This window comes from Penicillium manginii (genome assembly GCF_028828005.1).
Source record: "Penicillium manginii strain IBT 31320 chromosome Unknown utg000009l:1.0-3297300.0:1.0-3298630.0, whole genome shotgun sequence".
In the NCBI taxonomy this organism is placed as follows: Eukaryota; Fungi; Ascomycota; class Eurotiomycetes; order Eurotiales; family Aspergillaceae; genus Penicillium; species Penicillium manginii.
Window position 1 is genome coordinate 1,964,434 of NW_026643110.1, and position 24,964 is coordinate 1,989,397.

The 24,964-nt window shown below is 29.5% G+C and overlaps 1 protein-coding gene across 1 annotated transcript; it reads right to left on the bottom strand.

Annotated features, from left to right (window-relative positions):
- Positions 1-490: 490 nt before the first annotated feature.
- On the bottom strand, positions 491-3,302 carry N7533_012471 (uncharacterized protein; the record flags this gene model as incomplete). Its single annotated transcript, XM_057109121.1, has 9 exons — positions 491-498; positions 561-1,106; positions 1,159-1,236; positions 1,450-1,501; positions 1,718-1,924; positions 1,983-2,087; positions 2,148-2,203; positions 2,303-2,699; positions 2,760-3,302. 9 exons carry the CDS (start codon positions 3,300-3,302, stop codon positions 491-493), a joined length of 1,992 nt encoding a protein of 663 aa, XP_056954222.1.
- Positions 3,303-24,964: the final 21,662 nt, after the last annotated feature.

Sequence of the window (24,964 nt, forward strand, 5' to 3'; positions counted from 1 at the left end):
CCTAGACCTAATCTCTGATAGTATTAACTAACCCTATCTAATATTTCTCTATATTCTTTCTTATCTTCTAATAACTTTCCCTTTATAGATTTAGATATAAGAAGAGATATAGTAATATAATAAACTAGAGTAGACCTGGCTAGAACCCGCGGGTACCCTCCACGACCCTGACCCTCACCTCCCCATGCGGAGGGTCAGGGTCCGAGACCTGGACCCGCGGGGAGGGTTGTACCCAGGCCGACCCTCATGAGGGTTACCCGCGGGGACCCTGAGGGTCGTCAAACATAACAAACAGGTAAAAGACGTGACTGGGCGTCAATTGCATAAATTATGTAGAAACAAGCTGTATTTCATTGTAATTGTAAACTAAAAACTTCATCATTGTATAGCCTTACAGGAGGATACACTCCTTATTGCATCCATAGGTTCATCCTCGAATAGGGGTTTAATTTTTGAATGGTTTACATTACATCTATAGCATAGTGTCTAGTCATAGTTCTAACAAGCCAAGAGTCAAACTATATACCCATCCAGTAGTCTCGACTTCTTCCGTATCCTACCTGATACACGATACTGCGTATTAGGGAAGGATAATAATAGGTTCTCCTCCGGGTTCACAAATCCATCGGCATCAGAATCTTCCTCATCACCAGAAGTGACCGCAGGCCGCTTTCCAGCGGCAACCGCTGAGAGTGGCGGTACGTTTGGGGTTGTTTGCATAATTGATACAGTAGCCGGTGTATCAAGACGCAACTCAATATCCTCCTCCTCGTCATCACTGATAGCCTCGAAGGTATGTGTCTGGACATCAAGTGCTTCTGCCGAAGCTGCTATCTCATGGTCTAAGAGATACTCTTGGAGAATCAGCCGCTGCTCCTCCTCAATATCAAATTTTGTTGTACACATGTACAACATAATATCACGAATAGTCTCTGGATTCAACGACCCCCGGCGGTAGTGGCATACATCCCGAGCAGAGTTAAACAGACGCTCAACTCCGGCACCAGTTGCTGGAATTGACATGATATCACGGGCAATGCTTGCAAGAACAGGGAACTCTCTCTGATGATCTTTCCAGAAGATCCGAACAGATCCTTTAATAGTATCTAATCAGGTGAGGTTAGTTATATGATTCATCACATAGGCTTATTTACTTACCACTCTGGAGATATTTGGTGAGCTCGTCGTACTGTGGAGTAATTGATCGTGGTGAAGAATCACCGTCAAGGGCCCTCTCTAGCTCCGATTCAGTTATTAATAACTGGCTATTAGGCTGTATCATATCTGATGGTACACGTTGGCTATATCTCTCGAAAAGAGACTAAAGACTCTTACAGTATTCTTTTCTATAGTCCTTTCCTATCTCAGGATCTAGGTCCCAATCACCTGTTGAAAAGAACTCCATCTTACTTGATGGCGCTAAGATCGTCCCAATTGCATAAAGATTACCTTCGATATCATCTGTCTCACCGTAGTATTTCTTCAGTTTCTCCTTCGCAGCCTCAAGGGAGGAAAGTATCAGCTGTTTCCAGTGAACTTTCTTTCGACGAAGCTAACGAATTGATCTTTCAAGATGATCAAAAAGCTTGTTATAAATCCTAAAGATAAGGTGGATACTCGAGTCTTTAGTACGACAAACTAGCGTAGTAAGCGTAAAAAAGGGCTAGAGAATACAAAGTAGATAGTCAATCTACCGCCACCCCTCAATACTCAATACAAAATAGGTTTGGGTGTAGTCCTTGCAGTACTTGTCGAATATATCATGAAGTCTTTTCGCCCGCCGAAGCATCAGAAATGTCGAATTCCATCGTATACGGACATCCTGGATTAGGAGAAGCCTTATCCCAGCATTATTAGATTGAAGATTCAAGAAGGCTTCTTTGCGTTGAGGGCTTCCGTTGATATAAACTGTAAGGCCGCAAACCTATAAGGATTATTATCGTTATTGGATTATGATTCGTAAATAGAAGCTTTAAGCTTACCTTATTTAGAGTATCAGCGATCTCATGTTTCTGCTGGCGTGCACGAAGTGAATGTACACGATCTTCAGACCATTCCGTCTCGGTGTTGTTATTCTTCGGGGCGGCCTTAATTTTACCAAGTAAATTAGTTAGACTCAATTGAATAATATGCGCAAGGCAGGGCACTTGGACAATTGTAGAATCTGTCTCTTGCTGTAGCGTCTTAGTCGAATCATTCACCGCTGCGATAAGTGTCTTATTATTAGACGCATTATCAGTTGTCACCGCCAGTATACGGTCAGCGATCTGGTGCTTCTCTAGGATCTAGAGAACAACCCTACCGAGGTTCACTCCAGTATAAGATCCAGATATTGGCTCAAACCCAAGGAGAACCTCGCGATACTCCCATTCCTGGTCTAGGAAGTATCCTGTGATAGCCATGAATGCTTGCTGGAATGGAGAAGTCCAACAGTCAAGCGCAATCGACATTCTTGCACTAGATGGAAGCCGTTGTAGTGTCTCCTGTTGATGTTCTATAACAAAATCCTGAAGGCGCTCACGAATCACCTTTCTTGATGGAACACTTGGTAGTGTGGGTGCTAGCCGTGCGTAGGAAAGGAGGTCGTGGAATTCTTGATGTTCGACAAATAGGAAGGGTAAATACGATACAGTGATCAGGTTTAGGATCTTCTGCTCCCATATTTGCTGGGTAAAGGTAGGCGCTGGTCTTCTCTCAGCCTAAATAATAGTGAAAATAGTATTAGTATTGATATTAAATATAGGCTGGTTCAAATATACCGCGTCACTAAGTAGTTGCTGGATATTACCCTTCTTCGGTATTCGCTGTCGGCACCTTAGCCCATCGAGATGTTTCTGCATCGATGAGGTTCCAGTATGGTTGGTAGTTGGGTGCTCAAGAATTGTACGGCACCGTTTGCATATAACGCCTGGCTTCCTATCTTTGGTATTTGCAACTTGTTGAAACCCTTTCCAGCACTCTGCACGACGGTTCATATCCCAGTTGATCCGCTTCTTCTTACCAAAGTCGGTTTCAAGCCACCACTGAATAAATTCTGCGGTCATTGTAGTTGTAAAGACAACGTACTCGTTGATACGGTCTGGTTTGATTCGTGTAAGAGTGTCTGGGGCCTGAGGTGCCACGCGCGATCGATGGGTTGGAAGGTCTGGAAGGTCTGGAACTGATCCAAACTGACTTTCGGATAGTAGTTGACTCTGGCTTTCGCGTTGGGATAGGGAATCGTTAGGAACAAGGTATTGTAGCGTGTCTAATTGCACCCCATCGAAGCTAGATGATGCGTAGACATCGGAGAGCTGCGACATGACAGATTTAGTAACTAGAAGATAGTACTATGACTGAGGAAGAAGAGAGTGAGGAACTTACTGTTTAATTTGTAGAAAAAGATACGCAAGATTCTTGGGGCATCCGTTCATCCCTGTTCTATATGCTAGAATTGATCTATCATCTTTTGTTTCCACATAGCTAGATCTGATTGGCTAGCATAATAAACGAACCTCAATGAACCTCAAATAGACCCTCGCTTACCCGCAGCGACCCTCAAATAGACCCTCGCTTACCCGCAGCGACCCTCAAGGGGACCCTCACTACCCGCATCGACCCTCAAAAGAGACCCTCAAGTTGAGAAAAAGTCTTGATCAGAACGACCAAGTCCAATAATTGCAATCTTTGAACCGGATTTACAACATATTTAGATTATTTGTCCTGAATTCTTGAAGAAAAAGTAATAGAAGAAGATATAACAGCTCAAATGATGTAAAAATGAGGTTATTTGAACCACGTTTTTATAGCTTTCTTAAAAAACAGTGGTTCTACAAATGAAGATACACATAGGTTACACTATCTGCAATATATATATTTACAACTTTACATGCATTTTTGTCGACAACCGCCACTGACCACCCCCTATATCGATATCATCAAATATTACTTGTAATCTGTGGGTGACCATGTCTACGGTTTACTTTTACATGAATATTTATTTATAATTCGCTATATTGATGGAGTATTCAGTAAAATATCTACAAATTGACGGAACAGCTATAAAAAACATAGATGAATCATCAATTTTATGCAACCGAAAGAGGTAAGGCGTCGAAAATTTATGCAAATGCGGGTCGTTGAGGGTCGCCGAGGGTCCGCATACTGAACCTCAACGATCCTCAGGGTAGGTTGAGGGTCGGAAGGTTGGAACCTCCCCTCAAGAGGGGAGGTTCGAGGTTCTGGGGTAGGGACCCATGCGGAGGGTCGTAGCCAGGTCTAAACTAGAGTAGTATAATAATTATTATTTAGTATACAATTAAGAAATATACCTAAAAACTATACTAACCGGCCCCACATTAAATTTCTCCAATATTAATTGGACCCTCGCTTACGAGGGTCGGACACCTAAATGACAATGTGCCCCCAAATAACACTTTGCATGAAAATATTATATTTTAACTTTGTCGCATCGCTACACCACCAATATGGCAGATACCAATAAGCAAATTGAGCACCGTATTCAGCAAGCATACGAAAAAGCACTCCTGCAATCTCGGCCGAATTACGCACAAATTACGCGTGAATTTGACGTGCCATATCGACGGCTTCTTCGCCGCGTGTAGGGTACTAATTCGCTATTTGAACGAGAACCTAACGGTCGCAAGCTCAATTCTATACAAGAGGAAGCTCTATGTCATTGGATTGATTATAATGATAATCTTGGATTGTCAGTAAAACGTTCTGAGATTGCTACAGCTGCTCTGTCAATTCTACAAGAAACAGAACCTGATACAGCTACAATCGGTAACAAATGGCTTAAACACTTTCTTGATCGACACCCTGAGTATCGTGTACGCAGGCACAAAAGTCTTGATATTAAACGGCTTCGTACACATACTAAAAAGTCTATAGAGGAATGGTTTGAAAGCCTTCAGCGTATGATTAAAAAATATGGGATTCAACCTAAGGATATCTACAATTTCGACGAAATAGGCTTTTAGATTGGGGTTGGCAAAGATCAGTAGATTGTTACACAAGAGCTACGTTGAAAAATTATTTCTAGAAACCATACAAATTGTAAATATATAACTGTTGTTGAGGCTATATCAACGGATAGTTTTACCGTCCTACCGTTGATTATTTTAGCCACAAAACAAATTCAATATCACTGGTTTAAGGACCTTAAGGATAACGAAAGAATTGCTGTAACTAAAACTGGCTATATAAATAATCTACTTGTATATCAGTGGATTCAAATGTTTAAAAAATCTACACATTTACACACTAAAGGATCCTGGCAGTTGCTTATCTACAACGGTTTTAGTTCATATCTAAAGTATAAATTTATCAAATTTTGCGAAGCTTCAGCTATTCAACCCTTCTTCTTAAACACCCATACTTCACATTTAGTTCAGCCATTAGACGTTAGTATATTCAATATCTATAAATACTACCACAGTAAAGCAATTGAGGCTACAACTGCTACTAGATATACAAAGTTTCAGAAAGTCGATTTTCTTACTACAATTACTTCAATCCGCACAAAAACCTTTACGTTACGTACAATCAAGCTTAGATATCAGTTATCTAGTATCTGGCCATTTAATCCTACTATTATATGTAATAAAATAGTTAATTATATACCTAAACGTACTAAATTACCCCTATCACCAAACAAATCTGAATCTTCAACCTCATCACTCTCATCCAATTTTAGTACACCAACAACTATTCAGAAGATTCAAAAGCTTAAAAGGAGCTTCTTCGAAGTGGTAAAGATATACATGACTATACAATAGCTATTCAAAAGCTTGCAAAGTCAGCACAGTTAGCTACATACCAATTAAAGGAAGTACGACGGGAAATGGAAGCAACAAAAGCTACTACACTACGTCGCGATGAGCGATATAACCTTTCAAGGTCAGGTATTCGTACACAAGGTATTGTATCGGCTCAGAATCTACAAAAAATAAAGCGAGATAAGGAAAAATTGACGGAATTAGAAGCAATTGACAAAGTACACCCTAAATAGCGCAAGGTTATGGAGGAATTGAAGCGTAAATCTCGGCGTTCAGGGCAGCGTCTACGGCGCTGAAATTTTAATATATTGCACTTTATACGCTATATTATATATGGTTATATGCAATTAAGTGGTATATATAGTATTGTGTGGTATATCGTAGTATTAAATGTAGGAATGGTAAAAAAGTGTCATTTAGGGGCACATTGTCATTTGGGTGTCCGACCCTCGTAAGCGAGGGTCCAATTAATATTGGAGAAATTTAATGTGGGACCGGTTAGTACTAAAGATATTAATTAGATATAATTATTACTATAGTATTATATATTTAAATTGACCTATATAGTATATTATTTAGGAATTAAGTCTTTTCTTAGAATACCTATTTATAGTCTTAGTTTAGGACCTAGATTTACTTTAGTTCCTAGAGTTAATTAACTAGTTATCTTATTATAATAAATTATATTTTTTACCCTAAAGTCCTAAATAGTATTATATTATTTAGATATACTATTATATAGGTCTTTATATATCTATTATTCCCTAGAAGAGTTAACTTCTATACTATTTAATAGTATTCTGTAATTTTACTTATACAAAAGATTATTCTAATAGTTAGTTCTTATATCTAGCTTTAGTATAAGAGTTTCTAGTTTTTAGACTATATTATTAATTACTTTTAAAGTATAATCTCCCTATTGATTATTAGATACTATAATAGAAGTAGGTTAGATAGTAGGAATAGAGAGAGTAATGGAATATAGAGATATAGATAATAATTATCTTTTAGTTATAAAAGTATACTTAGTTTCTTTTCTTTTAATCTTATAATAAATATCTACTTTAGTATATAAGTTTATCTAAACTTACTTATATACTTTATTATAGGAGATCTTATTACTATAGAAATAAGTTTTTAGAGTATAATACTTTAGTATCTTTAATTAGTAAATTTATCTATCTATTGTTACTTAGATAACTAAGTAAGAATATCTTAGTAGAAATCTTATAAAATTTACTTATATAATACCTAATCTTATTATTAATAGTCTGATTACTACTAGTAAACTTTAAAAGTATCTCTTATTATAGTTTAATTACTTATTATCCTAGTCATAATAGTAGTCTAGAAAGTTCTTATAAAATACCTTTTATTCTCTTATCTTCTATATAACCTAATCTTTTATCTAGATATATAGTAATCTTTTGTAGTTTTAGGAAAGAAGATCTATAATCACCTTATATTAGATAATACTATTATAATAATAGGTATTCTCTAGTTTTCTTAGGAAATTTAATATATTAGTTTTATTAAAAGTAGGAACTTCTTAAGATTTTAGAACTAGTATTATACTATATATTATTTAATATATTAGTTAAGGGAGTAGAATAGTATACTAATAAATTAGTAGTATAGAATCTTACAAAGATATTACTAGTTAAGAGGGTGTTATAGTAGCTTTAGAACTTATAGGATTAAAGAGTTTACTGATAGTTGATCTAGAAGCTTTAGGAAGTAGTTTATGAAACAAAGTAAATTATTCTATAGCAGTAATAGATATAACTATATTACTAGAAAATTTACCATTATTTCTACTATTATTAATAGCTATAATTTCGGGAGATTATTTTCCTATAGAAAAATAAAGTATAGAAAAATAAATAGAATAGATAGATATAGTATTAGAGAATAAATTAGCATAATAAGATAATTCTAATATATAAATAGAAATAGATAAAGATAAAGATAAAGAAGGGAAAATAAAGTAGGGAAAAGAAATCTTAGTACTTAATAAAAATAATAATAATAATAATATAGTTAATAATAGTTACTATCCTAAGAATAGCCCTTTTAATAATAATTTAGATCAAACTAGTTCTTACTTCCTAATAAAGACTTATATATCTTTCCTAATAGATAGTATAACATAAATAATAATAGAATATTATATAGTATTAAATACTAGATATAACTAATACTAGTGTATCTTTAAATTACTATCTTATATAATTAGATTAGTATTATTTATAAAAACCCTTCTAGTACTATAGTATCTCCTATATACTAACCTATAAGTGTTAATTATAAAAATTATATATATCCTATAGAGGACAATATTCTAGTAAATCTTTTAATTAATATTTTCAAAATTTGATAGGCTAGTCCTATCTAGAACTAAGTCACTCTTTTCTCTTTATACTATATTTAACTACTATAGTATTTTCTTAGGGTTAAAGATAGTGCCTACTTCTTATAGCAGTATTTTTTCTTATTCTTAGTTACCCTTTTATTAATTAAGTCTTCCCGAGGATACTATATAAAAGATAGGAATACTTACTGGCTATCTGTTAAGTAGATAGGTTGATCACAGAAGGATAAAACCACTATACTTATAGAGTATAGAAGAGTAGCAGACAGAGTGTGACAGTATAGAGGGATGAGAGAACAAAGAATAGAACCCTTCATAGGCAGTATATTGATACCGCAACCTTAGCAGCCTTAAAAGAATATTTCATAAGGGGAAAGGAATATATGTTTATTACGGACCCCGCAACACAAGGGGCCACATCCTACAAATAGGCCATCGAGAGCCAACCATTCTACAACCACCACGACCGCCCACAGATCATATACAGAGCATCATGGGAAACCATGGCCTTCCCGCCAGAGCCACACAATATAGGATAGCTAGGTCAACAAATAGAGGAGCCATAATTAGCCAAAGTATCGGACAAAGAACATTATCTTACGTCGAGCTGGTCCCTACAGACCGTTCTACCCTATAACAGCCCAGTCTATACAACAAGCTAAGGCACACAACAGGAAGTACTATAGGAACCAGACCATCACACGAATCACCACAGGTTCCAAGCAACTCAGGAAAACTATAGAAGTTTGTACAATAGTACCTAACACAGGGACAAGGACACCATACAATAAGCATATAATCACAGAGTATACCAGTAGGTATACTAAGAGGTAGATAGAGGGCATAATCTAGTATACCACCAAATATACCCTCCAATATACTACACTACAAAGGACTAGGATATATAGGACACTCTCTACACACATATATTTAGTTCTTTACAATTAATTAATCTAAGTTACTACAGTATACCTTTAGGATTACTCTTTATTCAGTTTCAGTCTTATAACGAACATACTACAAGTAGGGAAGCTCTTCGGACTGACCTACTTAGCACACTACCTAGTACCTCCTTAAAGTTACTCTATAAGATCTGAGTCCGTATAAGGCTTAGTATAGCAACAGTACGATTACAAGTTGATACTTAAGGAGTACAAGTAATAGATATCACAAACGACCAACGATACAGAAGACAACTAGTAAGTTATCCACCCAGATCTAACCACTCACTATGACCAGTTAGCCAAGCGTGTAACAATATTGTTCTTGATACTATCGAACAAATGCTACTTACCCTTGTGAAACAGGACGATGGCCTTGTTAATAAGGCCCCAATTATATGACTTAGGGATACCGATGTTGAAAGCGGAAATCCGTATTAAAATATATATATAGGGGGGGTTATTCACTATTGTAACTAATAGCCAATATGAGTAGAAAATTAGTTATATTATAGTTATTAGAGTAATAATAGTAACTATATAGATTGTTAGTAGGGCTCTGAATTAACTAAGAAGCTAGATTTTGAATATAAATTATACTGCTTTAGGTATAAGTTCTTGCTTAAAAAGCTAGTTAGTCTAATTTTAGGTTTAAATAGGCCTAAGAAATTTAGTACAAAGCTTAGTAAACTAGGGATAGTATAGTAAACTATAATATAAACTTCATATATCTTTATTATAGTTATATATTGCCAAGTTATAATTTAGATCCTTATTCTAGACCTTTTCTTACTATTTAGTAATACTAGATAAGTAAGCTATTAATACAATCTTACCTATCTATATCTATCTAAGTATAGTATTGCTAGAGTACCTAAGAGCTATATATAGACTAAATATACCCTTTATAGATTCTGTAGATAGAACATATATAAAGTATCTATAAGGGCTAATCTACTACTATTATTCCTATCCCTTATAGACTATCTCCGATAATGATATATAGTATAGACCTATAAGAATATAGATATACTAACCTAGGCAAGGGCTAGGGCTAGAGATAGTAGTTTTAGTCTCTATATCAGTATATTTAGATACTAATATTATACTTCTGTAATTACTTAATTACCTAATTAATCTAGATAATGAAATACTATCTCGAGGACCTATAGGGATATCTAATTATCTAAACACCTATCTAGTTATTAGTAAAGATTATATAGTTTATAGCAATACTAGTCTACTATATCTACTTAGTATAGTAATTATTTAGTTTCTATAAGGTAAACTAAGTACTATAAAGTTCAGTAGTATATATAGTATAATCTAGAAGAATACTAAGATGGTCATTATTATATAATTTTTATATATTATGTTTACATACAAATATTTTTATTTGTAATGATTATCTTTATTCTAGCTATTATAACTACAGTAACTTCTACTCTATTTTCTAAACTATTTTTATTAGTATACATAATTATAAGATTTAGGTCTTTTTAACCCTAAAGAATTTAACTATACTCCTTAATAGTAGTAGTTTTATTAGGGGTAATATGGGTAGTTAGTAGTTTCCACTATAGAGGAATAATAAAAGAAAGGATCTACTTGAGGTACTAGGTATAACAATAATCTTATGATAGATATAGTGTTGTAGATATTACAGGAGGGATATAATTACTAGTAGTAGTAGTAGTAGTAGTAGTAGTAGTAGTAGTAGTAGTAGTAGTAGTAGTAGTAGTAGTAGTAGTAGTAGTAGTAGTAGTAGTAGTAGTAGTAGTAGTAGTAGTAGTAGTAGTAGTAGTAGTAGTAGTAGTAGTAGTAGTAGTAGTAGTAGTAGTAGTAGTAGTGATAGTAGTAAAAGTGGTAGTACTGACGGTAGTAAAGATAATAATCTTGGTGGTTTTAGTGGGATATATGGGTATAGGAATATAGCCTATAGTCTAGGCCTAGAAAGCTAAAGCTCTAGGGCTAGGAAAGGTAATATTAGTATCTAAGATAGTAGTAGGGATAATAGTATTAGGGGGATTGTATAATTATATATATAGTAATAATTAGTAGACCTAAGATATAGATATAGATATAGAAGTAAACCTCCCCTATAAGCTGTTATATTAAGATCTCTACAGAAAGTATATATGATAGAAACTTAGGAATATCTAGAAATATATGGTCTTAAATATACGTATAATTTAGTATAGTATCTAGTACTAAATAGAGTATCGTACCTTTATTAATTTAGTTTAAATTAATTGAATATTAGTATCTACTCTAGATATAATATACTAGGTACCTAGAAGTAAGCTAGAGTAGTAAAATCACTATCGATATTCTATAGAGATATGGAGTAATAATACTCTGGATTATACTAGTAATTAAATAGAGTATAGTAGTTAGTTGGATAGTTTTCTTATAGTAATACATGATATAGGTCTCTCTAATTAGCTATTAACTAATCAAAATACCTGGATATTTAATTAATTTACTAGATTCTACCTTTATATATTTATGGTGCTTATATCTCTCTAGTAAAGTAATAAACTCTCAAGAATAAGTGTATAAAGATTCCTCTAATCCTCCTGTTATATATAGAGAAACCTATACTTATTAGATATAAAATAGAATATATACTAGTAGGTCTAGTGATTATAGAGATAATATAGCTATTTAAAGTACTTATAATTCTTCTATATAGTTTAACCCTAGACTATAATAATAATATTGTTGATATAGTTTATAACTATAATTATGTAACCTCTAGGACTAGTACTAGTAGGACTAACTTTAGTTTTAGAGTTAATCAAGTTAGTTTCTAGTTTCTTAGGAAAATTAGAGTTAAAGAATAGATATGGGACAAGAAAGAGAGATAAGCTCTAAAGGATATCTGTAGTAACTAGCTCTATCTTACTAGAGCTCTTCTATAATATTATTTTTATTCTCTATCTAATTAAAAAACAGGTAATTAATTTTACTACTTCTTTAGGGATATATCTCTTATAAAGATAGTACAATAAATTTAAATAGGATATATGATTAAAGTCTAGTATTATCTGGTACCAAAACTATAATTATGAAAAACCTTTTTTACTATACTTTATAGATTTTCTTACAGATTTTCTTATAGATTAGATATAGTATATGGTTATAAAGTAGTCTATATAGTCTCTAATATATATCTATAGTAATAAGTTATAGATTTATAGACTTTACTAAAAGTAGAGAATAATAAAATTAGATAATAAATTTTAGATACTATATGATTAGGCTTTCTAGATTTGTAGATAACTACTATTGTAAACTCTTAGAAATATTTTAGAAAATACTTATATTAGAGATAGATGTTAAAAAGATCTATTTTAAATTTGGGAACTCTAGGGATTGAAATAGTCTACTTTAATATAGTTTTTAGAATCCTGTTATATCTAAGTGTTTTATATAAAGTAATCTACTTCATCGTATATATAACTTGTTTCGTAGTAATTAGAAAAGTCTTAATAAGTTTAAAGTAGTAATAACTATTAATATTAGATAGATTACTTTTAGGGGTAATAGGGAAGAGAATAATATGAAAAATAATTATTTTCTTAGCTATGGTGGTATATTCTTAGTCCAAAGTTTATTAAGTATGGATATAAATATTATTAGTTAGTCCTATTTATAGGTAGTTTTAGTAAGATACTAGAAATTATTAATATTATTAGTTACTACTTTTATATAGTTATACTAGCTTTTTTTAAGACTATTTTCTTACTTGAATAATTGAAGTAGAAGTATTTAACTTAGGTCTCTACTTAGATTTCTTTTTCAATATTTTATATCTATTAATAGAGAAATACTAGAGATAGAGTATAAATTAGTTAAGAGTACTAGATAATAATAGTCTTAAGTATTTAGGCTTCACTAATACTGAGTAATATTAATAATAGTATTAATTATAGTAGGACTATCCCTATATAGTATATATAAAATATATAATACCTAGGTATATTAACTAGCTCTTATTATAAGCTAAAAAAATCTCAATCTAGATCTTTTCATTACTTTTCTTTACTTAAACTTTACCTAGGGTAAAGTTTCTATTAAAATATTAGAGTAAAAGTCTATTAGTACTAGTATATAGTTAGTAGGTTAGATATCTAGATTAGATCTACTATTAAGTAGATCTTCTAATTACAGAAAAGGCCCTTAAAGATAGTAATCTCTTTTAAAAGATTAAGTCTATAATCCCTCACTATTACTATAATAACTTGAGTATTTGGTTTTAGAGTTATAAGGTTATAACTATATTACTTAATGGACTATAATTTTAGATCAATTTTCTTATTCATATAGAAGTAGGTATAAAAGTATGTATTAAAGCCTTTCTAAAGATCACTTATCCCTGGTATCAATTATAATATGATATAGAACTGACCCTCTAAGATAAGCAAATATATCCCTATCTCTAGCTTGATCTATGTATATATCTTTAGTTACCATACTACTAAAACCTCTATCTCTTTTTTCCCCTTCTCACTAAAAGATATATTATTACTATATTTCTTAATTTATTATAATTAATCTGTAGAATTTAGAGTTATCCTAATATTGAATATTATAATTTAACTTAGAATTAATATACTTCAGATAATAATACTCTTAGATAGGATATTCAGGAGTACAGTATTATATCTTGCTAAAGATATTATCTAATTTATTATTTCTATTATAATAAGTACTATAGTCCTAATAGGTTTCTTTAGTACTCTAAAGACTAACTAAGATTACTAAGTAGTCGAAAAAAACTATATAGAGAGAGAGATGATAGTAGTTAGGATTAGAGGTTAGAGAGATTAGTAGAAAGACAGCCTTAATAGTCTCTACTTTCACCTTAGCTTTAGCTTTAGTATCCTAAGGATTAGTTTCTAAGATTTAGTCTTAGAAGTAGCTAGTCATAGCTCTAGTAATAACTTAAGTCTACTTAATTTACTATATACTATTAATATAGGTGCTTTCTTCTATAGAAGTAATATAGAGATTTTCTTTGATAATATTTTCTATGTTAGAATTAATATAAATCTACTTTCTAGGAATATAACTATATACGTAGCAATTCTTCTAGCTCTAGCGATATACTTAACATAGGGAGTAAGATTAGCTCTGATTCATTATAGGGACTTTTTCTATAGGGGTGACTATAGAGATATAGTTTACTGAGATATTTTCGCAATTTTTCTTCTTCTTCAGAGTATTAGTTATAGTATTAAGATTAGGGTAATCTCTTGAGATATAGATACTAAGATCTAGACTATTTAGTACTAGAGAGAGAATATCTTAGTTATTACTATCATTAGGGGTATTACTTTTGATACTAAGGACTTTCTATGTAGATATATAGTATCATTAGGGGTCTTTATTGTAGAGTTACTGGATATAGGCTAGTTAGTCCATCTATACTAGATAGTTCTGGTAAAAGGTAAAATAATAGATATATTTCTTATTAGTATTATTGTTAATATAAGTTAATTTTTTAAAAAATCTTAGGATTGTAGATATAATAGTAATCATTAGTAGTATAGTTATACATACAGTATATATTATATACTTGAGGTCTTCTATATATATAGATAATATATTCATAAGTTTAGTATTAGTAGTATTACCATAAGTAATATCTATTATCATAATAATAGTGAGTATAACTATCGTTTAAGAGGGCTAGACTCTTAGTAATTAACTAATTAGTATTTATAGTATTATTACACTTAGTAATAGGATAAATAATCTCTGGCTTTATCTTCTCTATCTTCTAGTAGACTATAGGTTATACGATTTAGATAATATGGGATAGATAGGGGAGATACTTCATATTTTTAGTTTACAATATCTATAGGTCTTTCTCTGGGGAGGAGATAGTATAGATACCGTATATAACTACTATTTATATAGGTTTATACAGCCTAGTATTCTACCTAAAGATCTAGTACTAATTTGTGGCTAGGTTAGTATGGTTTTATTAAGATATATAATATCCTAGATTTGATTAATCTATAGTAGAATATCATTAGTAGGTAATATATATCTAGTAGATATATAGACTATTATATCCTAGCTAAATTTACCTTTAATAATTATATTTATATAATATATCATGTTTTACTTACTATCTAGATAATATAGAGAATTAATAATTGAATAATCTATCTTATAGACTATTAATTATGGATTTCATTAGAGAATAAAACATATACTACTACTATTAGATATATCTCTATTTAGTAGTAATATACCTCTATTTAGCTCTATATTTTCTATTTATACAACTAACCCTCTATATAAAAGCTTTATGATATAGATCGTACTAGAGATAGAAGCAGAGAGAGTTTACTACTATATAGTAATTTTTTAGAGAGCTTCAGCATAATAATTATTTTACCAAATAATTAGGATATAGATATCTCTTGATTTAGTTAGGATATTACTATTCTTTATACTAGTAGTTAGAGAGATAAATATATGGAAAGAGTAAGGAATTTAATACGAGAAAGAAGGTTTTATTTCTTATTTATATATTACCTCCAGATATAAATTATCCAGTTGAGCTTTGTTATTGGCCTGTTTAACCAGGTAGTTATTACTATTGTCAGGTTTTGAAAATCTTTGGTATCAGTTATAAGATCTCAAACAATCTCTTTTTGCTTTTCTTTATCATAGTTATCACTATAATATCGTAAAGAATACAAAATTAGGTTAAAATAATTGCTATGAGGTGATGAACAAAATAATATACTCTATGATATGTGTAGGGCAAGATATGACGAGATCGCATTTTGCTAGAAGCTTTTCAAAATCATCGATATTCTTAGATTAAATCCTATATTTTATAATCATATATTAAAGACTTTTAAACTATTCCTCTTATCAGTTTTTTATTATATACAGAGAGCTATTTAATATCAAGGCTTTTATACCTCCATATATAATACTTGGATATTATTAAAGCAGGGATTTAAGCTATTTGTCACTGATTAGAGTAGAACTAGGCTTAGTTTCTTATAGAATTAATAGAGTGACTCTAGAAATCTTATAATGTTTTACTAATAATCTAAAATTATCATTATAATTAATCTAATAATATAAAGCTTGTTCTTGTATAGAATTAAGCCTGTAACTATTTAGTTCTTGTTCAAATGATCAACTCTAACCTTAAACGTAGTAAACAAGCTGTTAATAGAGTATGTAAATGTATACGTAATTTGTGTAACATTCAGCTAAGATTATAGTTATACTTTTTTTGTATACTTGCTAAATATAGTGTTTAATTTGGCTATGAGTATCTGTTATATTAGTAGTGTAGTAATGCAATAAATTTAGATATAATATTTTCATGTAAATGTGTTATCTAGGGGCGGATTACTATTTACGTAGTAGACCCTTATAAGTGAGGGTCTAATTAATATTATAGAAATCTAATATAGGGCTGGCTACGGTTTTTTCTCTACTATTGCTAAAACAAACTAAACTGATATTATTGTTATGGCTACTCTAAAGTCTTTTTAAAACTTCTCTAATTATTACTCAAAAACTTTAATATAGTATGATATAAATTATTCTATATAAAATATCTAGATCTAATAGAATCCTCAATATTATATTCAAGTATATGATTTAAATTCCTCAAATACTCTCATTTATAATACTTTTTGATATCCATTTCTCGTATAATCACTTTTCAAAATGTTCATATAAATTTACTATAATACTTTTATTTAGAAATCTAATTATATAATATCTAAGATTTCTTATCTAATATAAGTGATTCCTATATTAAGTGAAATCTATAAATTTATACCTACTATATAGTATAGTTATCTAGTTGATATTTAAACTTCATTTTATTACTAGGATAGTCTAGTTTCTTACTGTTCTATAGCCTTGTATAATATAGATAAGAATTATACCATCTTAGATTATATTAGAATACTTGCTACAAGTTATCTAAGGTATTATACTCTATGAAGTACTGGATACTATATTAAATTATAAGTATATCTCAGACTATATTACTAGATACTTCACGATTTTACTATTTTCTCTATAGATATCTTAATATGGTAGTTTATAGAGAAGAATTATCTTTTTACCTAAATTTATATCATAGACTTAATAATTACTACTATATAATATCCCCGTAATAATGATATTTTTGTTAATATTACTACTCTTTCTAAATCTACAGTTTTAGTTTTATAGCCCTAGACTATAGGTCATTATTCTATAACTATCCTAGCTATCTATCTATATTATTACTACCACTCCTATAATTATCTATCCTACTAGAACCAAGATTATTATCTTTACTATCTTTACTACCTTTATTACTATTATTAGTAATACTACTACTATTATCTATATATTTCTTCCTTACTATCACTTATTATATCCTCTCTCAAGTATCTAGAGCACTATAACTATTATAAGATTAGGACTTAAATCTAGTACCTTAAGTAGATATCTGAGGACTTTAACTTAAAGTTTAATAAAATAAAGATACTATAGTAGTATATAATATATACTTTATATATCCTTAACATAACTATATGCCGCTAAATTGTATTAGTATTATTATTGTTATTATTATTGTTATTGTTGTTGTTATTGTTGTTGTTGTTTTCATTTATGTATCTGTCAGGGCTAATCCCCGATTTGAAAGAGTAATCTAAAGGGTAGTAGAGAGAAACTACCTTACATGATACTAAGAACTTTTCCTCAAATACTTGATTCCTATTAATATATAGTTTATCTTCTTCTCCTATCTATAACTCATAATAATACTTTTAAACCTACCCATTTCTACTATATCCTGCTAATAATAGTGGTGGAATACGAAATATGGTACTTCTCTCTAGATATATAATCTTTATGCTTGCTTACTTTCTTAATTAAGGCTCTAACCCCATATAGCTGAAGCTGACCGATGTGACTATACCTGAAAATAATAATTGATACTAAACTATGCTAACTGATGTGATTGACATATATAGAGAGGTTATCTACTATAGTAACTATTGGCCTACATTAGTGAAAGAATACTTTACTTTAGTTGTTGGAGAAGTGGTAATTATATAGGTTAATAGTATAGCTTTAAATTGACTAAGAAGCTAGGTATTCAATGTAAATTATACTACATTAGGTCTAAAACCTAGCTTAGTGAGCCAGTTATTCTAGTTAATATTAGCTTAATTAGATCTAAGAATTTTAGTATTAAGCTTAGTAAACTAGGGATAGTGAAGAAGGATATAGAAAATATTTTGTATATCTTTATTTCAACTACATACTACTAGATTTCAATTTAGGTCCTTATGCTAGGCCTTCTGTTACTATTTAGTAATAATAGCCACTAGTATAATCTTATCTATTTATATCTATATACGTATAGCACTACTAAGATATCTAAGACCTATATATAGATTAAATATCTCCTTTCTGGGTTCTATAAAAGTATGTATTTAAAGTACCTATAGGGGCTAATCTATTACTATTACTCCTACTTCGAGTATCTAAGATACCTTTTGTAATTATATGTAGTATAGGGTTATAGAAATATAGGTATACTTATCTAGGCTAGGGCTAGAACTAGAGATAGAAACTTAAGTCTCTACATTAGTATACTTATTCTCTAGGATACTAAGGTATTTAGAGATTTGGTATATTTAGATACTAATATTATACTTTCATAATTGCTTGATTATGCAATTAAGCCAGATAATAAACTACTATCCAAAGAATCTACAAGAATATCTAATTACCTAGATATCTACCTAGTTATTAATAAAGATTATATAATTTATCTACTATAAATTACTTAGTATAGTGGTTATTTGGTTTATATAGGATAAGCTAAATACTATAGAGTTTAGTAGTATATATAGTATAGTTTAGAAGGATACTCAGATACTTAAGGTTCTAACTAATAGTATCATAGTAGCTCTTACTCTATTCTCTGAGCTACTATTATTAGTATGTATAAACATAGTATTTAGGCCTATCTAGCCCTAAATAATTTGAACTATACTACTTAATAGTAGTAGTTTTATTAGGAGTAATATAGGTGATTAGTGGTTTCCACTGTAGGGGAATAATAAAAGGAAAAGTTTACTTCAGGTACTACATTTAAATACTAATCTTATAATAGATATGGTGTTCTAGATATTACAAAGGGAATATAATCAATGATAGTAGGGGGTAGAGATACCTAGGTAGTAGTAATAGTAATGGTGATAATAGTGGTGGTAGTGTGGTAGTAGTACTAAAGATAGAGGAGGTAATAATTTTGGTGGTCTTGGTAGGACATAATTTTAGTAGTGGTATAGGTAGCTAAGATAGTTAGAGGATGATAACCTATAGTCTAGGGCAGGGAAACGAAAGCTCTAGGTCTAGGAGAAATAATATAAATAACTAAGATAGTAGTATTAGTAGTAGTAGGGATAATAATATTAGGGGAATAGTATCATTATGTATAATGCTGATTCGTGGGCCTAGGATACATATATAAATATATAGATAGATCTTCGTTATAAGCGATATTAAGATCTTTATAGAGAGTATATATAATAGAATCTCAAGGATATCTAGAGATAGAGTTTTAAATATACCTTTAATTCAGTATAGTATCTAGTAGTAAATAGAGTATAGTACCTTCATCTAGTTAGTTTTAATCTTTAAGTACTAGTATATACTCTAGGTATACTATACTCAACATTTTGGATAGTCTAGGGTAGTAATACTACTATCTATATTATATAAAGATATAGGATAGTAATACCCTAGATTATAAAAATAATTAAATAGAGTAGAATAGTTAATTAAGTAGTTTTTCATAGTAGTAGGTAATACAGATCTTTTTAGTTATCTATTAACTAATTAAGATATCTATAGTTCTCTTATATAGTTTGGCGCTAGATTATAATAATAATACTAATAATAATGATAATAATATAGCCTATAGCTATCATGATATAATCCTTAGGAATAGTATTAATAAAACTAATTACAATCTCTAGGCTAGTTAAGCTAGTTTCTAATTTCTTAATAAGATTAAAGTTAAAGAATAGATGTGGAATCAGGGAGAGAAATAAATGTTAGAGAATATCTATAGTAACTAGCCCTCTTTTACTAAGTCTTTTTATAATATTATTACTATTCTCTACCTGTTTAAAAAACTAGTAATTAGCTTCACTATTACTTTAGAGATATATTTCTTATAGAAGTAATAGAACTAATCTATAATAGTAAACTATAGATTTTAATTAGATAATTTAATGATTTAGTAAGTATAGATTGATAAAATTTACTAAAAGTAGAGAAATATTAGACTAGATATTAGATCTTAGATCTTATATAATTAGACTTTTCAAACTTCTAGATAAGTATTATAATAGACTCCTATCAATATTTTAGAAAGTATCTATACTAAAAATAGGTAATAAAAGATTTAATATAAATTAGAGAATTTTAGGTGTTTAAATAACCTACTTTAGTATAGTATGTAGAATTCTATTGGATCCAGGTATATTATATAGAGTAATCTACTTAATACTATATATAATTTATTGAGTAGTCATTAGGGAGTTTTGGGGAATTTATAGTAGTAATAACTATTAATATTGGATAGATTACTTTTAGGAATAATAGAGAAAAGAATAGTATGAAAAATTACTTTTTTACTATTGTAGTATATTCTTAGCCTCGAGTAATATTAACTATAAGTATAAATATTATTACTTAATGCTACTTATAAATAGTCTTATTAAACTACTAGAAATTATTAATATTATTAGTTATTATCTCTATATATTAATACTAGCTTTTTTAGACTATCTTTTTACTTAAGTAACCTAATTTATTCATGAACTAAAAGTATTTTATTTAGATATATACTGAGACTTTTTTTTAATATTCTATATCTGTCTTTGGGCCTTTGAGATATATTAATAAAGATATAGTAGGAGTAGGGTATAGGCTAGCTAGAGGTACTAGATAATAATATTTCTTAGTAAATGAGTTTGAGTAATGTTGAGTAGTATATTAATATTAGTATTAATAGTAATATCAATTATAGTAGGGCTAGATCTTTATATATATAAATATAATATAGTACTTAGCTATATTAACCAGCTCTTATAATAAGTTACAAAAACCTTCATCTAGGTTATTAAATTAGCTTTCTTCTATTTAAGCTTTATCTAGAGTATGATTTTTATTGAAGTATTAGAGTTAAACTCAATTAGTAGTAGTATCTAGTAGATGATATAATATTTCTGGGTAGTAAGGTAGATATTTAGGTAAAATCTACTATTAAGTAGATCTCCTAATTGAAGATAAGATTTTTATAGATAGTAAAACTTTTATTAAAAGATCAAATCTCCGATCCTTTATTATTAGTATAATAACTTTAGTATTATTATCATAGAGATTAGTAAACTATATTCTAGACTATAATAAATAATATAGATTAAAGCTACTTATAATAATCTACTTACTAATACTATAGGTAAGTATAACGTAATTCCCGGTCACCCTGGCCACCCCATCAGAAAACGCGTCAACCTACCAACCTACCAACTTCAACTAACTACTATGCCACTAATTCGCTCTGAATTCTTATAGAAATCGGCTAATTAAGAGAGCAGGATCTTATTAGCCCTTGATGATATTAAAAATAGCTATATTAAATCTATTTATGTAGTAGTAAAGCTATACGAAATTCTACGTAGTACCCTACAAATACGTATATGTGGTATAGTCTCTATTGTAGAGAGATATAACCCTAACTATAAACTAGCCCAATTGGAAGAGGATTCACTAGTTAGTTGGATTATCTCTATAGATTTATGTAGAGTAGTCCCTAGACTAGCTACTATAGCTGAAATAGTTAATATCCTACTAGCTATATATAGTAGCTACTCTCTACCTACGGTTAGTAAGAATTAGCTATTAACTTTTATAAATTGATATTAAAAGATTTAATTATACTTCTCTAGGTGATATAACTAGTAGTATATACTAAACAAAGATCTAAAACTACTATAAGAGTGGTTTATAACTATATAGTATATTATTAATAAGAGTAGTATATAAATAGAGGATATCTATAACTTCAATAAGATAGGATTTACTATAGGTCTTATATCTATATAGAAGGTAGTTATATAAATTAAATACTACAGTCAGTAATTAATACTATAGCTAGGAAATCATAAATAGGTTACTACTATTGAAGTAATTTGTATACATAGCTATTTACTACTACTATATATAAATTTTAAAGTAAAGTTACTATTACTAGTTAGTTTAAAAACCTACTATAAGATTAGTAATTTAAGGTATCTAAGAATAGCTAGACTACTAATAAGATTAGTCTATACTAACTAGAAAAGCTATTTATCCTATCAACAAATTTATATATCTATAGTTAGTTTTAGTACTAATCCTTAATAGTTATAGTAGCTACCTTATATCTTAATTCAATAGAGTATATACTAAAAATAATATTATACCTCTTTATATATCTATATAATCATATCTACTATAGCTACTAGATATTGATTATTTTACAGTACTAAAGTATATATATAGTTACTTAATAAGTAATCTTATATATAGAGGATATAACTATATTAATAAATTTAATTTCCTAAAGAACTACTAATATATATAGCTAGAAGTTTACTAACCTAGTACTATTTAAATTAGCTTTATAACTAGTAGTCTAATACTAATTAATATAGAAAGAGTACTCTTAAAATTAAATATCTCTCTATAAATAACGTAATCCACGGCCGAGCTGTGCATACGGTTAGCCTGCGTACCCTATCGCAAATTGTGTCTACTAGCCACTCTACCTAGTTTAATTACCTACTATGCCACTAATTTACACTAAATCTTTGTATAAATTGGCTAATTAAGAGAGCAGAATCCTATTAGCCCTATCCGATATCAAAAATAAACGTATTAAATCTCTTTGTGTAGTAGTAAGACTATATAATATATCTAAATCAATACTCCACAGTTGTATAAAGGGTATATTATTATATATTGATATATATCTAAACAGCTATAAATTAACCTAACTTAAAGAGGATTTACTTACTGAATAGATACTCTCTATGGATTTGTATAGAGTAATTTCTAGACTCTCTACTGTACGAGAGATAGTTAATATTCTTTTTGTAGTATATAGAATAATTCTCTCTATTAAATATTAGTATTAATTGGATATTAATCTTTGTAAAACAATATAATAAACTTTGAATATACTTCTTATAATAATATAACTATTAGTGTGTTCTTAATAAGGATCTAAAGGCTATATAAGAGTGGTTTTTAATAGTATAATATATAATTAAGGAGAATAGTATCTAACTAGAGAATATCTATAACTTTAATAAGACTGGATTTATAATAGGTCTTATATTAGTGTAGAAGGTAGTTATATAAGTAGAATACTATAGTTAGTAATTAATTCTATAGTTAGGAAATTGTAAATAGGTTACTATAATTAAAATAATATACTCTTATAACTATATACTACTACTATATATTATATTTAAAAACTAGGTTTATATTATTAGTTAGTTTAAATTAAATCTCCTTAGGGATTAATAAATTAAAGTATTAAATAATAGTTAGACTACTAATAAAATTAGTCTTTACTAGCTATAGAAAATCTTTATTCTATATACTACTTTATATATATAAGGGTGATTTTAGCTATAAATCCTTAATAACTATAGTAACTATTTAATACCTTAATTTAATTAAATCTATACTAAAAATAATATTATATCTCTTTGTATACTTTTATATTTATTATATCTACTATAATTACTTAATATTAGGTATTTTACTATTTTAAAGTATATATAAAGTTAATTTATGAGTGATTTAGTCTAAACTAACTATAATTATATTAATAAGCTTAATTTTCTAGTAGATTATCCTTATATATAATTAGAAGTTTTCTAGCTAAATATTATATAAAGTAGTTTTATAGTTTCTAGTATAATACTAGTTAATATAGAAAGAGTACTTTCTAAATTTAATATCTCTATCTAAATACCTATACTACTAAGTAGTAGACTAAATAGTAGATCTAGCTAATTTATACTAAAAATACCTAGAATAGTAATTTAGCTAGAAAAGTAAGCTTCTATATTTAAAGAGTTATTAAAGTAGTAATTATACAGTCTACCTATACTATTAAAAATTATACTTTATTAGATTATTAAGGACTACTATATAGTACTATATAATACTGTACTATTAGTAAAGGAAAACTCTAATCTATATATAGCGAATAAAAAGAAATATCAAAAGTATACTTGATTGACTAGGTAGATTACTTATAAGAGGGGCCTATTAATTAAAGAGGGTCTATAGCTAGCTTAGTAGCTAATTTAGCTGGTAGAAGTTAATAAAGTAGTATTATATAAATAGACTAATCTGTCTCAGTAGCCAATTTAACTAGCTAGAAGGGCTTCTCCTACCTATAGTGGATATAGAGTAACTAGATATAAGATTAACTAATATAGAAATCCCTAGTTTAGGATAAATTGATGTATTTTTGTTGATATATTTTGGTTAAAAAGTTTATTATAGGGGTGGGTGCGCAGGCCGACTGTGTGCGTAGCTTAGCCGTGGATTATGTTAGCTATACTCCTAAGTAGCTGACTAAGTAGTAGATCTAGTTCATTTATACTAAAAATACCTAGAACTGTTACTCAACTATTTAAACAAACTTCTACATTAAAGGATCTACCAAAGTAATAGTCAATAAGTCCTCTAAGCCTATTAAAAACTATCTTAGATCGACTTATTAAGAATTACTACCT